Source organism: Schistocerca cancellata, chromosome 4, assembly GCF_023864275.1.
Source record: "Schistocerca cancellata isolate TAMUIC-IGC-003103 chromosome 4, iqSchCanc2.1, whole genome shotgun sequence".
Lineage (NCBI taxonomy): Eukaryota > Metazoa > Arthropoda > Insecta > Orthoptera > Acrididae > Schistocerca > Schistocerca cancellata.
Window position 1 is genome coordinate 734,011,308 of NC_064629.1, and position 17,574 is coordinate 734,028,881.

At 42.6% G+C, this 17,574-nt stretch overlaps 1 protein-coding gene across 3 annotated transcripts in view; it reads left to right on the plus strand.

Moving 5' to 3' along the window:
- LOC126183835 (protein FAM102A) overlaps positions 1-17,574 on the plus strand; it is a 459,083-nt gene that overhangs the window by 215,837 nt on the left and 225,672 nt on the right. For all 3 annotated transcript variants that reach the window (XM_049926094.1, XM_049926095.1, XM_049926096.1), the window contains exon 2: positions 6,296-6,416. In XM_049926094.1, coding sequence (XP_049782051.1) covers positions 6,296-6,416 — 121 coding nt within the window. The remainder of the gene's footprint in view (positions 1-6,295; positions 6,417-17,574) is intronic.

A 17,574-nucleotide genomic window follows, 5' to 3' on the forward strand; every position in this document is an offset into this window, starting at 1 on the left:
TTGTGTAAAACCGAACAAAGACGAACCAACTGGTGTATGCTTATTTGGTTGGAAGGCTTGCGTAACCTCTCTTATTCGTTTTTGGAGTTCCAACAAAAATCAGTCCTCTTTTCCTTAACCCTTCTACAGCCTGTATTGAGCTGAACCAGTTGGCAGCAGTAATATTGCGATTACTGCCATAGATTGGTTTACTCAATCGCAACAGGGACTGCGGTGGCATCATCAGTTTATCATTGTCCGGCAAAGTATCGCCACCAGAGCCTTTTCCAGTGTACATATACCCATTATAAAAGTAACTGGTCCTTGCGTCACACAAGGACATTATTTTTAAACCGTATTTACCAGGTTTCTTTTGGCATGTAGACCACAAATGAACATTAACACGGAAGGAAACTAGTTGCTCATCTACAGTAGCACATGCGCCTAAATTGAAATATTTTTGGCAATTTTCCGCAATTTTTCTAAAGAGAAAAGAGGCTGCTGCCATTTTATCAACTTTGAGACACTATTTTGTAGTTCTAAAGTCATCAAACCGTAAGCAGTTCAACAACATTAGGAAACTGTTCCTAGACATGATACATTTGAAAATTTCCCTACCTGAACCATATGTTGCAAATATATAATTTACATTTTCGTGGTTGGATTTAGCCGGCCGGAGTGGCCGAGCGGTTATAGGCGCTACAGTCTGGAACCGCGCGACCGCTACGGTCGCAGGTTCGAATCCTGCCTCGGGCATGGATGTGTGTGATGTCCTTAGGTTAGTTAGGTTTAAGTAGTTCTAAGTTCTAGGGGACTGATGACCTCAGCAGTTAAGTCCCATAGTGCTCAGAGCCATTTGAACCATTTTTTTTTGTTGGATTTAAAGACAGAATATTATATCAGAAGTCCTAAAAAAGCCAAAAGTTCATCTAAATCCAGGTTCTAAAGTTCAGCTTTGCTTTCGTCAGAGTACTCCTGCCTCACGCAATCTATTTTAGCATTTGTCCATAGTAGGATGTGATCGAGAACTTTGTCATCAAACTAGAGATGCCATAATGAAACTGGATCTTTCGGATCGCCTGTAGTCAATTTGATGATGATGATGTGGCGAGGAGTTCTAACAGTTCGGATCGGAGGTGCTTTGGCCCATTTATACTGATTCTTGCCATAGAAGTAATTGCTTCTCCGGTGCTCATCACATGGATCACTACTTTCATCAAAGAAATTTTCTGTTGCACTTTGTTCTGACAGTGTCACGCTAGCTCACAATACGTTCAGTTTCTTCAGGATTATCGTAAGTCACTATCGTCTGATTCCTCCAACCATCTGCTCACAGTTTCCTCAAAGTTTCGGTCTGAAGTGTTCACACGTTGTCTGCTACTTGCGTCAGATCCGTTACCTGTAGAATTACTAGGTTCCGCCATATTTCAAAAGCTGTGAAATGAAAAGTAATTTGCAGAAAAAAATGCACAAACAACGTAGTGCGGTAAAAATGATTGCGAGTTGTTTTCAATAGGACATCACTCACATTATAGAAGCTCTGGAATAACACCACATGCGTTGCCGGTCCACTCACAACTAACTCGAAGCTCATGAGCCGACGGCTGCAGTAATGGGTAGGGAACTGGCTAAATCGCAATTGTTGACGAAAGCGCGGTCAAATAGACCGCACCACGTTAGTTCAAGGTTAAGCAACACTTAATTACTCGTAACTGCAAGAGATAGTATCAACGCTGTTCGTCGTGAACTCGCTGCTAAGACAAGTCGTTATTTGCTGAGTTGATAGTTGGTGCAGGAAATTTTTCAAGGAACGAGTTAACTGAAATTTCAGACTTACACGCTTCCCTGGAACGACGCATTGAGCGAAGAAACAAATGGTATACTTTGTTTATGAGACGTCTTGATATTCAGTGGCAACAACAAATATTTCCCTCGTAAGAAGGCAACGGGAATGTATTACCCGTTTAAGGTGCCGGACCAAGGTTTAACTATAACACTAACTAAATAGAAGCAATTATGGAGCAAACTAAGAAACCACATGTGCAATAAGTGACAGAAAAAAATACCACGATCTATTGTGGGATTGGACTCCGAACTTTCAGGTTTGTAATCTGATGCCCATTAAGACACCGAATCAGATTTAGAGTGTCACACTAACAAGAGGACAGAGTAAAATGCGGGTATTGAGAGGAAATGTTACGGCGCCTGTTTACTTTGTGGCTTATACACTATAGCAAAATTATCTGGACACCCCTATGCATTTCAGAATTGATCACTAGACGTCACGAGAAACGAACCCTCCAGTATAAAAGGAGGCGGAAGGATTGTGATGTCAGTAGAGAAATAGTAACAGTCGAATGGGTTGGTCAGTAGAGCTCAGGGACTTGGAACATGCACTAGTCATTTGATGTCAAACTGAGTAACAAATACATCAGCGACATTCGAACCCTCCTAAAGCTGCAAAAGTCGACTGTTGGTGATGTGATTCTGAAGTGGAAATGCGAAAGAGCAGCCGTAGCTAAATCAAGACCAAGCAGACTTAATGTGCCGACAGACTGGAACCGTCGAGCATTCCGGAGAGCGGTTCTAAAAAAATCGCATGAAATCAGCGGAAGGAATAAGTCGATAGTTCCAAAGTGCTACCAGCAGCCCAGGTAGAACATCAACTATGCATAGGGGGTTGAAAACAATGGGGTATAACGGTCGAGCCGCTCCTCATACACCACACGTTTCTCTAATCAGTGCTAAGTGACGTCGAAATGGTGCAATGAGCGAAGCCACTGGACAGTCGATGACAAGAAACGAGTCATTTGGGGCGATGAACCACACTATATGCTATGGCAATCCGATGGAAGCGTGTAGGTTTGACAAACGCCTGTTACACCTTACCTGCAATCATGGGTAGTGCCAACAGTGAAATACGGAGGAGGTAGTACTACAGTACGGGGATGTTCATCGTGATTATGGTGTCATTCCCTTATCGTGTATAAGAGAAGGCTAAATGAGGAAGGATATGAACACATTTTACAGCTTTGTGTACAGTGTACAGTAGAGGAACATTTTGGACATGATGATTGTATCAGCATGACGATGCACCCTGTCATAAAGCAGCACGTGTGAGGCAATGGTATGTGGCTATAACATTTCTGAAATGGACTGGCCAGCCCAGAGTCTTGACCTGAGTCCAATGCAATGTCTTTGACGTGAATTAGGTCTCCAACCTCTGGTTTCGGTTCTTGTGGAAGGATGGGCTGCCGCTCCTCCACAGACATTCAGACACTGTACTGAAAGTGTATACAGCGAAATTCAAGCCATCATAAAGGCGAAATGTGTACACACCCCTTATAAATGTTCAGTAATAGGTGTCCGGATACTTCTGATGATGTAATGATACACTTCCCATAGACTTCTGTGAAAACATTCGAAACTTGTAATGGGTGATGAAATACATTTGAAAGTAAACGATGATTTATTGCAGTAAGTTGTTTTTGTCAATAATGATTTTCACTACCACCACATTAAGGAAGAAATTATACTGTGGAAATTGATAAAATGTTGACAAACGTGAATCTACATCTACATCCACATGGATACTCTGCAAATAACATTTAAGTGCCTGGCATAGGGTTCATCGAACCCCCTTCACAATTCTCTATTACTCCAATCTCGTATAGCGCGCGGAAAAAATGAACACCTATATCTCTGATTTCCCTTATTTTATCGTGGTGATCGTTCCTCCCTATGTAGGTCGGTGTCAACAAAATGTTTTCGCAGTGGTAGGAGAAAGTTGGTGATTGGAATTTCGTGAGAAGATTCCGTCGCAATGAACAGCACGTTTGTTTTAACGATGTCCAGCCCAAATCCTGTATCATTTCTGTGACACTCTCTCCCATATTTCGCGATAATACAAAACGTGCTGCCTTTCTTTGAACTTTTTCGATGTACTCCGTCAGTCCTATCTGGTAAGGATCCCACACCTCGCAGCAGTATTCAAAAAGAGGACGGACAAACGTAGTGTAGGCAGTCTCCTTAGTAGGTCTGTTGCATTTTCTAAGTGTCCTGCGAATAAAACACAGTCTTTCGTTAGGCCGGCTGGTGTGGCCGAGCGGTTCTAGGCGCTTCAGTCTGGAACCGCGCGACCGCTACGGTCGCAGGTTCGAATCCTGCCTCGGGCATGGATGTGTGTGCTGTCCTTAGGTTAGTTAGGTTTAAGTAGTTCTAAGGCCTAGGGGACTGATGACCTCAGATGTTAAGTCCCATAGTGCTCAGACCCATTTTTTTAGTCTTTGGTTAGCCGTCCCCACAACATTTTCTGTGTGTTCCTTTCAATTTAAGTTGTTCGTAACTGTAATTCCTAGGTATTTAGATGAATTTACGGCTTTTAGATTAGACTGATTTATCGTCTAACCGAAGTTTTGAGAGTTCCTTTTAGCACTCATGTGGATGACCCCTAACTTTCTGTTATTTAGGGTTAACTGCAACTTTTCGCACTATTCAGATATCTTTTCTAAATCGTTTTCCAATTTGTTTTGATCGATCGATAAACGACAGCGTCGTCTGCAAACAACCGAAGACGGCTGCTCAGATTGTCTCCCAAATCGTTTATGTAGATAAGGAACAGCAAAGGGCCTATAACACTACCTTGGGGAACGCCAGAAATCACTTCTGTTTTACTCGATGACTTCCCGTCAGTTACGAACTGTGACGTCTCTGACAGGAAATCACAAATCCAGTAACATACCTGAGACGATATTCGATAAGCACCTCTAATTTCACTACAAGCCGTTTGTGCGGTACAGTGTCAAAAGCCTTCCGGAAATCTAGAAATACGGAATTGATCTGAAATCCCTTGTCAGTAGAACTCAACACTTCTTGTGAATAAAGAGCTAGTTGTGTTACACAGGAACAATGTTTTCTAAACCCATGTTGACTGTGTGTCAATAGACGGTTTTCTTAAACGTAATTCATAATCTTCAAACACAATATATGTTCTAAAATCCAGCTGCATATCGACGTTAACGATATGGGCCTGTAATTTAGTGTATTACTCCTACTACCTTTCTTTAATATTGGTGTAACCTGTGCAACTTTCCAGTCTTCGGGTACGGATCTTTCGTCGAGCGAACGGTTGTATATGATTGTTAAGTATGGAACTAATGCATCAACATACTCCGAAAGTAACATAATTGTTATACAGTCTGTAACAGAAGACTTGATTTTATTAAGTGATTTAAGTTGCTTCACTTCTCCGAGGATATTTACTTCTACGTTACTCATGTTGGCAGCTGTTCTCGATACGAATTCTGGAATATTTACTTCGTCTTCTTTTGTGAAGGCATTTCGGAAGGCTGTGTTTAGTAACTCTGCTTTGGCAGCACTGTCTTCGATAGTATCTCCATTGGTAGCGCGCAGAAATGGCATTGATTGTTTCTTGCCGCTAACATACTTCACATACGACCAGAATCTCTCTTGGATTTTCTGCGAGGTTTCGAGACAAAGTTCCGTTGTGGAAACTGTTATAAGCATCTCGCATTGAAGTCCGCTCTAAAATACGAGCTTCTGTAAAAGATCGCCAATCTTGAGGATTTTACGTCTGTTTAAATTTGGCATGTTTATTTCCTTGTTTCTGCAACAGTGTTCTTACCCGTTTTGTGTACCAAGGAGCCGACCGGAGTGGCCGTGCGGTTCTAGGCGCTACAGTCTGGAGCCGAGCGACAGTTACGGTCGCAGGTTCGAATCCTGCCTCGGGCATGGATGTGTGTGATGTCCTTAGGTTAGTTAGGTTTAAGTAGTTCTAAGTTCTAGGGGACTGATGACCTCAGATGTTAAGTCCCATAGTGCTCAGAGCCATTTTTGTACCAAGGAGGATAAGCTCCGTCGTTTGTTAATTTATTTGGTATAAATCTCTCAATTGCTGTCGTTACTATTTCTTTGAATTTAAGCCACATCTGGTCTACACTTATGTTATTAATTTGGAGCCGACCGGGGTGGCTGAGCGGTTCTAGGCGCTACAGTCTGGAACCGTGCGACCGCTACGGCCGCAGGTTCGAATCCTGCCTCGGGCATGGATGTGTATGATGTCCTTAGGTTAGTTAGGTTTAATTAGTTCTAAGTTCTAGGCGACTGATGACCTCAGAAGTTAAGTCCCATAGTGCTGAGAGCCATTTGAACCATTAATTTGGAATGAGTGGAAATTGTCTCTCAGGAAGGCGTCTAGTGGATTTTTATCTGCTTTATTGAATGTGACAAACAGTAAGCGTTTGACACGATAAGGCCTGTGCCAGACATGACAGTGTATTGTGTTTGTTTATTGCAGGGAAGAAGTGCACGAGCACACGGTGCGATGGGGCGCGAGCTTCGAGTTCGTGTGCAAGATGAGCGCCAATGCGTCCACCGGCGTGCTCGACCCCTGCATACTGAGGGTCTCCGTAAGAAAGGTACGTAAAGCAGGCTTATTGCTTACCAGCAGTTTCTACTGTGAGTCATAGACTGCTAGTTGAGCACACGGCCAGAAATTGTCTCACGCCGTTAAGGTCGTCTGTAACGTGCAGTGTTTTTGTTAGTGTCGGCAGGTGTCTTATCGCGTGGAGTCCCTTGAGTAGCTGCTTGAATAAAGAAGCGGCTGGATCCCAAGGTAGATCTGTGCTGTGACTACCGAAAGAGAAAATGATGACACGACATACTTAAGTCTTGATGTAACAGCCAACCACGCCAAAGTGGTCCATGCTACCAAGGGCAGGCCGCGACGTTCAGATTACGGGTTTACTTTAAACGTTGTACACCTTTGAGTAGTCAAATAGGAAAACACAGCATACAAGTAGTAAGGCGTACTACTTAGGCAATTTCGAGGAAATCGCAAGAGACGTTCTGCGCGTGAAATATGTACTGGTGCGTTGAGACTTACGCAGAAACGGCGGTAGTTACGTGGTTAGCGTTCAAGCTCCGTAATCGGTGGATCGCTGGATCGAGTACCGCTCATTTCTATGTTTCTTAAATGAATATTTTTTCAACACTGGCCATTATTTTGTGTATATGACATTTGAAATGTAATATAAAAAATACGTTTATTTGCATGAACTTTTATTGTATCTCAGATTGTATGTGGCTGTTTATTAATTTTAATTATTACATCAAATATTATAACTATCTACGAGTAAACGACCGAACTCTTTGTTTTCTTGAAAATGTATACATGTCGTGATTTACGAAATCGCTTATATCTGCAATCGGGCTAGGTGCCCAGATCCGCTTTGCACTTGGACGCTTCGACCTGCAGACACAAGTGTAAAGGACAAGGGACAAGCTGGGAAGTCAGTCAAAAATCGTTAAGTACAGGTGTAAATATCTTTATCCAGTAATACAGTGAGTAAGAACCTGCCAGAATATAAGGGTAATGTAGTATTAATCGTTGGATATGCTTTCGACATTACAAGTTGTAGGATGATCTCTTTAATACAGATACGGGAAATATAAATTAAAACGGCATCTACTACATGGAATGAATACAGTTATTCCGCATGCACAGGGAATCTGTAGAGTGCAGCCGGCAATTGTGACGTCATCAATTTTTATATTGGTTTTAATGCCTCCCATATTTTTCCATACCACCATTACTTTTATTTTCTGTTTGTTCACTTCTAATTTCCATAGTTTGAGAGAGTCTTATAGGACTTGTATTCTATTCATTTCTTTTTCGGAGTCTACAGCTATCGCCCGGGTTCCCGGGTTCGATTCCCGGTGGGGTCAGGGATTTTCTCTGCCTCGTGATGGCTGGGTGTTGTGTGCTGTCCTTACGTTAGTTAGGTTTAAGTAGTTCTAAGTTCTAGGGGACTGATGACCTCAGATGTTAAGTCCCATAGTGCTCAGAGCCATTTGAACCATTTTCTACAGCTATCACGATGTCATCAGCAAATATTATACATTGTATCCTTCCACCTTTCTCTTTTATTCCCTTTACCTTCTCCTTCATAATCTCAATGATCACACGAAGCAAATCTGGAGATTGGGTTCATCTTTGTCCAACTGTTTTTCTAATGCTGGTATCTTTCTTTATCTTATTGACGTCAATTTTTGTGCTTTGGTTCTGTTACAGTTGATTAATCGTTTTTCTATTCTGCCAGACAAGTCCTGTGTTCTTCATAGTTCTAAAGAGTAGCTAAATTGGAACGGGTCTTCTCCAAGATATATGCCTACTTTTCCTTTTATCCTGTTTTTAATCATATCAATAAGTATATTAGAGGTATGTTGTAACAGGGATATTGTTCTATCATCGGTGCAGTCAGCTGCCTTCCCTGTCTTAGGTGTGGCAATGGTTCTCCAGGTGAGAGTCTTCTGGCATGATCTTAATTATGACGAATGACTGACTCTGAGTGGGTTTTAGACTATCACGCCTTTACTCTCATGGTGGAAAATGCTTCTCGTGAACCTAGTCGCCTGCACATTAATTTGCACGTACAAGGATTTAATCTTGTTGTGGTCAATCTGATGCAATGTTACACGATTCGATTTCACACACGTTTCTTTCTAACTTAATATGTAATGGCCAACTGTTGACAAGACTCTGATCATCGGTTTAGTCATATCGTATCTTTTCTAACTGAGTCTCATTATAAAATCTGCCAGTTTAAGAGTGGTCAATTATTAGGGGCAGATTACGGGATCGGTTTCCAAATTACGTTCTGCTTCAACGTTACGAACTTCATTAAGGTTTAATCATATTTCGAGTCACTAGTTCCCGTTTCTAAGGAAGCAGAAGTATTTTTTTCGTATGCAGATCCTATATAAAATAAAATTTCGATCCCAATGCTTTAGCTTCTTTTTACTTGTGTAAAAGAAGCACATAAACGATTGTTTGGACCGGTGATCAAATCCTTATCCGATTATTCGGGATTAGGTTTTCTGTATTTTTCTTAAATCACTTAAAACAAATGCTGAGAGGGGGGCCCTTGAGAAAGGAAACCGTCCACTGTCTTCACCATCATTCTCCAATCCGAGCTTGTGCTTTCTGAAACGACCTCTTCCTCATCGGGTCGTTAAACCGTAATCTGCCTTCCTGTATGCGTTAATCAACTCTTGCATACTTCCCGCACCAGAAGTAATTTTCGACAAGTTGTACTGTCCTGTGAGGTACACATCATTTTAATCTCCTCTTACACACTTTTAGTTACGTTTATTCGATCTGCTATCTATTTACAGAAATTTATTAAGAATTATGAATAAATTTTGTAAAACTGTAATGTGCACTGTTGGTCATAAATTAATTTTACGTATAGGTTAACGGTGACGCAAAAGCTAATACAAAATTTGCCAGAACGCACCTGTTTTGTTTGTTAAGGGGCTCAGTGAGTTTCTACCTTCAGTTACACTCCTGAGCTTGCGACATAGACGAAATCGGCGATGCCCTGTTAGTCAGATTTGCCGTCTCTGTTATTTATGTCCAAGGAAACGTCAGCATGAAAGGAGAGGATATGCTAGACGAGGAGGGTTCTCATTAAAATTCAGTGTGCGTCGGCACAGTTTTCCGTGCGACGTATCTGCTTGCATTGGCATGCAGCATGAGTGTAATGTTTATTCATCGCTGTTTAATGCCAGAGGAAGTGTATAATGTTGAACTGCATGAAGTACACAATCGAGTAGCCTGAACCATCAGGCAATGATCAACACACCAGAAGTTCTCTTGTTCTGTCACCCTTAAAGCTGAGTGGTGTCTTGTAGAAACAAATCACAAGGGGAAAAAATCAATGGCATTTGAAAAGTAAATAAAGTTTCTTTTAAAAAACATGCTAAGTTAATCAGTAGAACTTTTTGACTTAAGTGTTGGGGTATTTTCACAGTAATCTACTTCAAAAGTCGTGACGTTATACGAATGGCTGTAATAATTAGGAATAGAAATTGCAGCGTTTAACAATGCCCAGGAATGAATTTCATTAAGGGTACAGCTGAAGTTAGTTACTTAAAACTCTCTCTACTACCGTCATTTAACACATCACACTGGGTGATACAGCTGTCCCTAATTACGGGTTTTATCCAACCCACAATACCTTCAAAAACCAAATGCGAGATTTTCATATTCTCTCGCTCGCTATGAGCAAACTATAAGTCCTATAGAAAAAAATGAACTGGACATTTTTGTAGAAAGTTTAATGCAGATAAATTTTGTGTTGGGATGCGTTTTTGCTGGAGGCCACAGTTTTTGAGTTATTCAAGAAAAACGCGTGTCACGTAGAGGCGCTCCTTTTCATCTCTTCCAAACACTATAAGATTTTGTATCCACAGCTTTTTTACGCCCTGTTTGCTATAGTTTCTAACCGCTGTCATAATTTCCACGAAACAGTGATTCACTCTCAGCTCTCGATGAAGACTGCACTGTAGATTTCCTCGCCTCTCTCCTTTCTTTCACTACACCTCCTGGTGTTAAATTAAAGCGACGACTCACAAGCTGGTAAATGTTAGCACTAAGGGGTACAGTGCATAAATCGACAAATCATGCTTGTAAAAATGTTGTGACTTCCTACATGGAGCATCACGTTCCCCAGTACTCCTTACACCCTTGAGTGTTAACAACTTTCTTTCACGTCAGTTATTCTATCGCACCAGCACTTCGTCTGCACAGAAAATCCCAGATCCATACCTTGACTAGATTCTGTGTGGGACCATCAAAATCTAGACCATTTCCGCTGAAAATGGTGGGTAGTAGTATTGCCACTACAAACGAAAGTAAATGAAGTTTATTAGACGCTCTAGTAACATTTAAATTCGCTGAGTGCTTTTATTTTCCTTGTAGCTCCTTCGCAAGCACTACTCTCAACCTCAATATACTACACTTACGCACAAGGGTTCCATCAAATTCTCGCTAATGAGTTAAAGTACTTCCGCTAATGGATTACACCGCTTCGTCTAGATCCTATAGTCCATTCAGGCCAGTGCACTCAGCTAACCACTTGTGAGCCAGCATTTTTCACAAGTCTAGATCTACATAATGCTCTGCAAGCCACCATATGGTGCACGGTGGAGGTTACATTGTACCACTGCTAGTCAATTCCTGTTCCACTGGCAAATGGAGCGAGGGGAAAACTGCTCTCTCTGTGCCCCCGTAGATGCCCAGTTTCTCTCATCTTCGCGTCCTAACGTGAGACGTACATTGATGACGTGATCTCTTGTATAGATGAGCTACATTTTACTAGTATTCTCCCAATAAACCAAAGACCATTCGCCTTCCCTAAACTCGATATGTCGTGCTTGTTCCATTTCATGTCACTTTGCAGAGTTATGCTTTCATATTTAATCGACGCAATTGTGCCAAGCAGCGCATCACTAATACTGTATTCGGCTATTACATGATTTTTTTTCTATTTTCGTCCGTATTAACTTACTTTCTTCCACATCTAGAGTATTCGTCACATCAAATAGAAATTCTGTCAGTCGTCTTATACTCTGTCACCCAGCGACGACACTCTCTCGTAGTCTGCAGATTCATCAGCAAACAGTCGCAGACAGTTGCTCACGCTATCAGATTAGTGCTCGTCAAACTGTGACCCGCGGGCCGAATGCGCCCCAATCTAGTATTCATGCGGCCTGAGTTCGCAGCCGTATTTTATAAAAGCATGCATCTAACAACTAAAAGCCGAATTCGAAAACGTCAACTAACATTAAGAGCTTCTGAAGGGAGTAATTTTCCTGCTCAGTAACAACGAAAAATACTGAGAGAGAGAGAGAGAGAGAGAGAGAGAGAGAGAGAGAGAGAGAGAGTAGTATTCTTTAAATTTCCTTAATTTTAATTGATGTTTATGAAGAACAACTTACGTGTATCTGAAACCGGTAAAGAATAAATACTTAGCATCTGTGCAACTGTTGGTTGTACCCGAATCCTTCGTCGAATAAAAATTATGGTAGAGGAATAGTAGGCGCGGAAAAAGTTGTCCGGTCGCCGCAGAGGGGAAGCTGGGTGCAGGAGCGGATAGATTTGTCATTTCGAGGTGAGAGGAGGAGGGGGGAGGATGTTTTCTTGTTTGTCTTCCAGCCCTGACAACTCAGGGGAGTGTTTGCCTCGTACCGATCAGCTGCTGCGGATTCGTGGATTCATATATACAGACGGTCATCTTCAATGTGGTACATGTTCGCAGCAAAGAATATGAAATTAAATTAAAGCTGTTGTTATACGACGTAATGAGTAGAAGAAAAACGACGTACAAAACATTCAGTTAAGGTTTGTGGTCGTGTGTTATATTGCGTAACCAATTTAAATATAATTATTATTATTATTAATCAATTAATCACCCGCTCACACACACAGCACAACACTACTTCGTCGGCCAATTAAGATATCTCAACTTTGAGGTCATTGAGGGTGGCAGCAGTCTGAAACAACAGTTGATTCAAATTGTTTCAAATGGTGCTGACTTGACGGACAATGCTTGGGAGCTGTCCGCTAATTTATCGCGCCCTTATTATAGCCAGTCTATTGCGGTATTCGTAACATACAAATGTATGCAGTTTACCAATGAACGGTATATATGTGGCCCGACGTGTCGCCCCACACTGTCAATCTTGAGCAAAAACGTTTGACGATTACTGCCTCAGATCGAGTATTTGTATCGAGAACGAGAGCTGTCATCTCATACTCCTCTAGGGCACTACTGACTGTATCCTTGGGTCTGACGAACACTCGCCGTCAAAGGTAACCCACTGGTTCTATTACTTGAGATGCCTTCGATATACTCACATATTTGGGAAACTTTCTTTAACAATCTGCTGTATGACACTATGTCAAACACTTCCCGGAAATCTAGGGATATGGAATCTGCCGGTTATCCTTTATCCATGTTTCCCTTGATACTACGAGAGAAAAGGGCAAGCTAAGCCTCACACGAGCGATGCTTTCCAAGTCCGTGCTGATTTGTGGGCAGAAGGAAATTTATTGTACTCTAACTTGACGTACAAATTTTCGGCAGGAAATCGACGTTTGGATAGTGGTCTGAAATTTTGTAGGTCAGTTTTTTATCCATTTTGTATACAAGTCACCTGCGCTTTTTTTCCAGTCGCTTTGGACTTCTGCTCTGGGCGAAAGATCGGCAATAAATGTGAGCTAAGTGGCCAATGCCGACGAGTATTCACCAGATCACTCTTCATAGCACAACCTCCGCCACGCATACAACAAAGCTCTCATTCAAGAGCTTATCAGAGCATGTTCTGAAGATTTCTTCCTTTACCAAAATTCACCTCGAGTCAGAACTTAGTTTGCGAGTGAATATCGCAGTTGACCCTGGTCCCACTGTTGATTTTAAAAAATGGTCAAATGTGTGTGAAATCTTATGGGACTTAACAGCTAAGGTCATCAGTCCCTAAGCTTACACACTACCTAACTTAAATTACCCTAAGGACAAACACACACACACGCCCGAGGGAGGACTCTAACCTCCGCCGGGACCAGCCGCACAGGCCATGACTGCAGCGCCTTAGGCCGCTCGGCTAATCCCGCGCGGCTGTTGATTATAGCTTCTGAAATTTGTTGAGTGCTACATTGCGGAATTCAATCCTGCGGCCTTTAAGTTCCATGCACACGCTTTACAACTAAGCCAATTTGCGAATACACCTTCCATTGTACTTTCTAAATATACTTAACCGTCAGCGCATCTAAAATAAACCTCAGGGAAATGTTTCGTCAGCAAGTTCAGGTTTCGAGCAACAAAAAACGAGTGACATGTACGAAAAATAAAATATCTTTAACACTGGCAGTCCATAGACATCTGGCTGCCCTATCCCAGAATACAGGATTTTCGTTGCCAACAAATGTAAATGTCGTGTGACTAGGGCCCCCCCGTTGATGGGGATGAAATAATAATGATGATTAGGACAACACAACACCCAGTCCCTGCCCGGAGAAAATCTCCGACCCAGTCGGGAATCGAACCGAGGGCCTTAGGATTGACATTCTGTCGCGCTGACTACTCCGCTACTGGGGGCGGATGCTAAAAAATAAAACCCTGTATATCGAAACTCCATTTAAAAAATGTTTACTCGTTGGTATGCCCCGGAGACTCGTAAAGTTGTGAAACACTCCGTTTTCTTTAGTTATTGTTAGAGATCTGCTCACTGCTGTCAGTTTCCTCGTACGAGTTACTTTTAAGTCATTTCAGCCTGACACAGAATAATTCCTATAACTGTGACATTCAGTGATAAATCTCATCTTGCAGAGCACCGGAAAATATCGGATACAAAGAAGGAACTCGACGGGTGCTGCAAATTTGTGCACTGGTGTTAGACCTCAAGAGAACGACTCATTATGTCCACACACGTCTGCATTTGTTCTTTGGATTGTTCAAAGAATTTGTGTGCATCGTGTTCCATGAGGCTACGTATGAGGTTAGCATATTGGATATTCCCGCGGATCTCAAGAACACTCGTACTGACAGAGACGGGATAGATGTTGATGGAACGTAACACAGCGTAAGGATAAATTAAAGACTGAAAAATAATAAAGCTCTAATATGATACAACACGTAGTTTCTATGTAATACAAGCAGAATCGATTATTTAATGTGTGTAAATCACCATTAGTTTTCCAACAACGTCATTAAACAGTAAAGTTGAGAACTACAGACTGTGCAAGCAAAGATTGCATTGAAGTTCTTTTATCCCATACTGCAGTTGAGAGTTCTCCATGTGCCACTGTTACGTTCGAAACTTCATTGTTTTCTTTGAGAAATGCTATTAGTAACGTTGTTTAGCTTGGGCTGAGGGCAGATCAATCGGGAAATACTATTAGTAATGTTGTTTTGCTTTTGGTGAGGAGCCGATGAATCGAGTAAGTCCCGCCTTATAAGAAGCCCGAGACTCGAAAGGGTTTTCTAGCATGGGGAGCTTTTAGTGCTCTCGTCTGCCGCCCTTTATTAACTTAGATTTATTGCGAGAGCACCCTAGTTACATCTCACTCTTCAGACAGCTTTCTGGCAGTACGAAGCACCAAGTCTGTCTACAGAGCGAGCTGCTACCAACGGAACAGTGCACACTATTCGTTGATTGAACAATTCTCTTTACAGCTATAAAATAAATACTGCCCTCGTTGCTTTGCAATAATAACGAAAAGGATAGTATTGCGATGTCTGCCGATAGGAACAACAGTGCGTCTTTGTGACAAATAACATGTCTATATCGCGAAACTATTAGTAAATAAAGAGTCTGCTGGTATTTTAAGTTGATCGTATTGAACTGAATACATTTTGATGTGACGGGCTATAGAAGTGAACGTCTGAATTCGATTATACACTGTCAAAATCGGGGACCGCTGCGGGAAGTGCAGGAAGAGTGTCAGTGAGGTCCTGAAAGATACCGACAGGGATGTAGAGCCACGCCGACTCCAGTGCCGTGGCCTCCTCCACTAGGATTCCCGGTTGACGATCCGTGGCAGTACAGCCCGATCGCAGTGGGCCCACAGATTTAAATCCAGGGAGTTTGATGGTCCGAGAAGTACAGTAAACTTATTCCGGTGCACTCCGAACCACACACGTACACTGCGAGCCTTGTGACACGTTGCATTGTCCTGCTGGTAGGTGCCATCATGCCGTGGAGAAACAATCTGGTCCCTGAGGATAGATGCATACTTGTGTTGATCCACTGCACCTTCCAGAATGACAAGATCACCCAGGCAATGCCACGAAAACATTTCCCAGATCATAACGCTTCCTCCTCCTGCCGAGACCCTTCTGATGATCGAACGGCCATCTGTCCGATGGAGCGTAAATCATGATTCATCTGGAAAGGCCACCTGTCGCCACGCAATGGATGTCCAATTGCGAAATTGATATACAAATTCTGGCTTTCGTCGCCGGTGAACAGCAGCAAGCATTGGTGCGTGAACAATGCGCCTACTGCGGAGACCCATACGCAGCAGCTTTCGCCGAACGGTTATTGAGGAGATACTTTTGGTGGTTCATTTGTGCGTTCAGTTGCTCAACAGCTGCATGTCTATTTGCCCGTACATATCTTCACAGCCGTCGTTCACCCCTGTCAGCTATGATCCATGGTGCACCACATTTCCCTCTGCGCCGGTTTTGGATAGCTGCATTTTGCCATGCACGGAATACTACAACCACAGTGGCACACGAACAGTTTAGAAATTGAACAGTTTCGAAAATGTTTCCACACTTGACCTGAAAGCCAATGATCACGCCCTTTTGGACGTCAGATAAATCGCTCCATTTTCGCGTTATTACAAAGAGTGCACTGTTTTCCGCGTCCCGCCGATACGCTTCGTATGCCCTCCACTGCTAGTGCTGGCACCTGTCGTCTGTGAGAGTGGTAAATGAACGTTGACATCGAATTCAGACGGTGGTGATGTTAATGTGACTGGAACGTGTAGTGTTCAAAGTTACGTAATTGGTATTGTGATTAAGTAATCCCAGTGAATATAACACTCGTTCCTAGTGGAGATAGGACGGTACTGATTGACCTGATTGGCCTTCAAGCTTTGAGAGTATCCAAACAGCAGCCCAGTGTTGCCGGAAGTTACAGATATGATGTAAAAGGTCACGAGCGGTTGATGTGGAGCCGAAGTTGGGTGGGCGGATATTAGAATCATTTTGTGTCTGCTTCGTCTTTTTCGTATTCCTCCTCATCCTTCAAATCCTCCTTCACGACCTTCTTTGCCCTCGTGCTTCCCTCGCTGTCTTCCTCCACATGCTGTTACTGAAAAGATGACAGTGATGGACTCACGAACATACGATTATCGTGAAAGGATTTTAGTTTCGCATCACCAGTCTGAAACATGACTCGCGAATGACAGTATTTTTCGGTGAAATTAGATTACCGCCGATTTTGTCTGATAGTTTTCCATGAACCATGTGCTATGACAGAACGACCCCTTTACCTAGCCCCATTGCCTCTGTGTTCCATTGATCAACTAATTGAGGCGTTTATTTAAAAATGAGTGTTATTTTAGACATTCCAGCATTAATTAACTGAAGGATGATATGAAAACTGCCCATTTTGTTTGATTTCTTAGCTTTTCCTGATGTGATTAATAGAAGTTTTGTTGTTGGTAGCAGACATACAGTTCCACTTCAATGCACTGCCAACACAGAACACAGACAAAACGATTAGGGCAGTTGTAGAACCCTTTCATATATAGTTTGTGTGTGTGTGTGTGTGTGTGTGTGTGTGTGTGTGTGTGTGTGTGTGTGTTCACATCTCTTTGTAAACCAATAGATCGATTTCAACCAAATTTCATACATGTACTACTTACTATCTAAGAGGTACTGTGGGAGCAAGAACCGCCCAGGCCCCATAGGCGTTGGAGTGAAATGCATTATTAACTCTTGAGATCTAGGCTGCTCTGCACGATGTGAGAGTTATGTGAGTAGTATCTGAATGCATTCCAGGGGGGTATACGTGCGGTGGGCACAGCTGAGCAGAGGGGGGAAGGGGAAAGAATGGTGAGAGGGGGGGGGGGGAGAATAGGGTGAGATTGTCAGAGAGGGAACGGAGGAGCGGAGGAGCGGAGGAGCTGTACACAGCTTTGGAGAAGGAGGTGGACAGAGAGACGTCTAGAGGAGGAGATGGACAGAGGGAGAAATAGGGAGGTGAAACCATCTGTGAAAG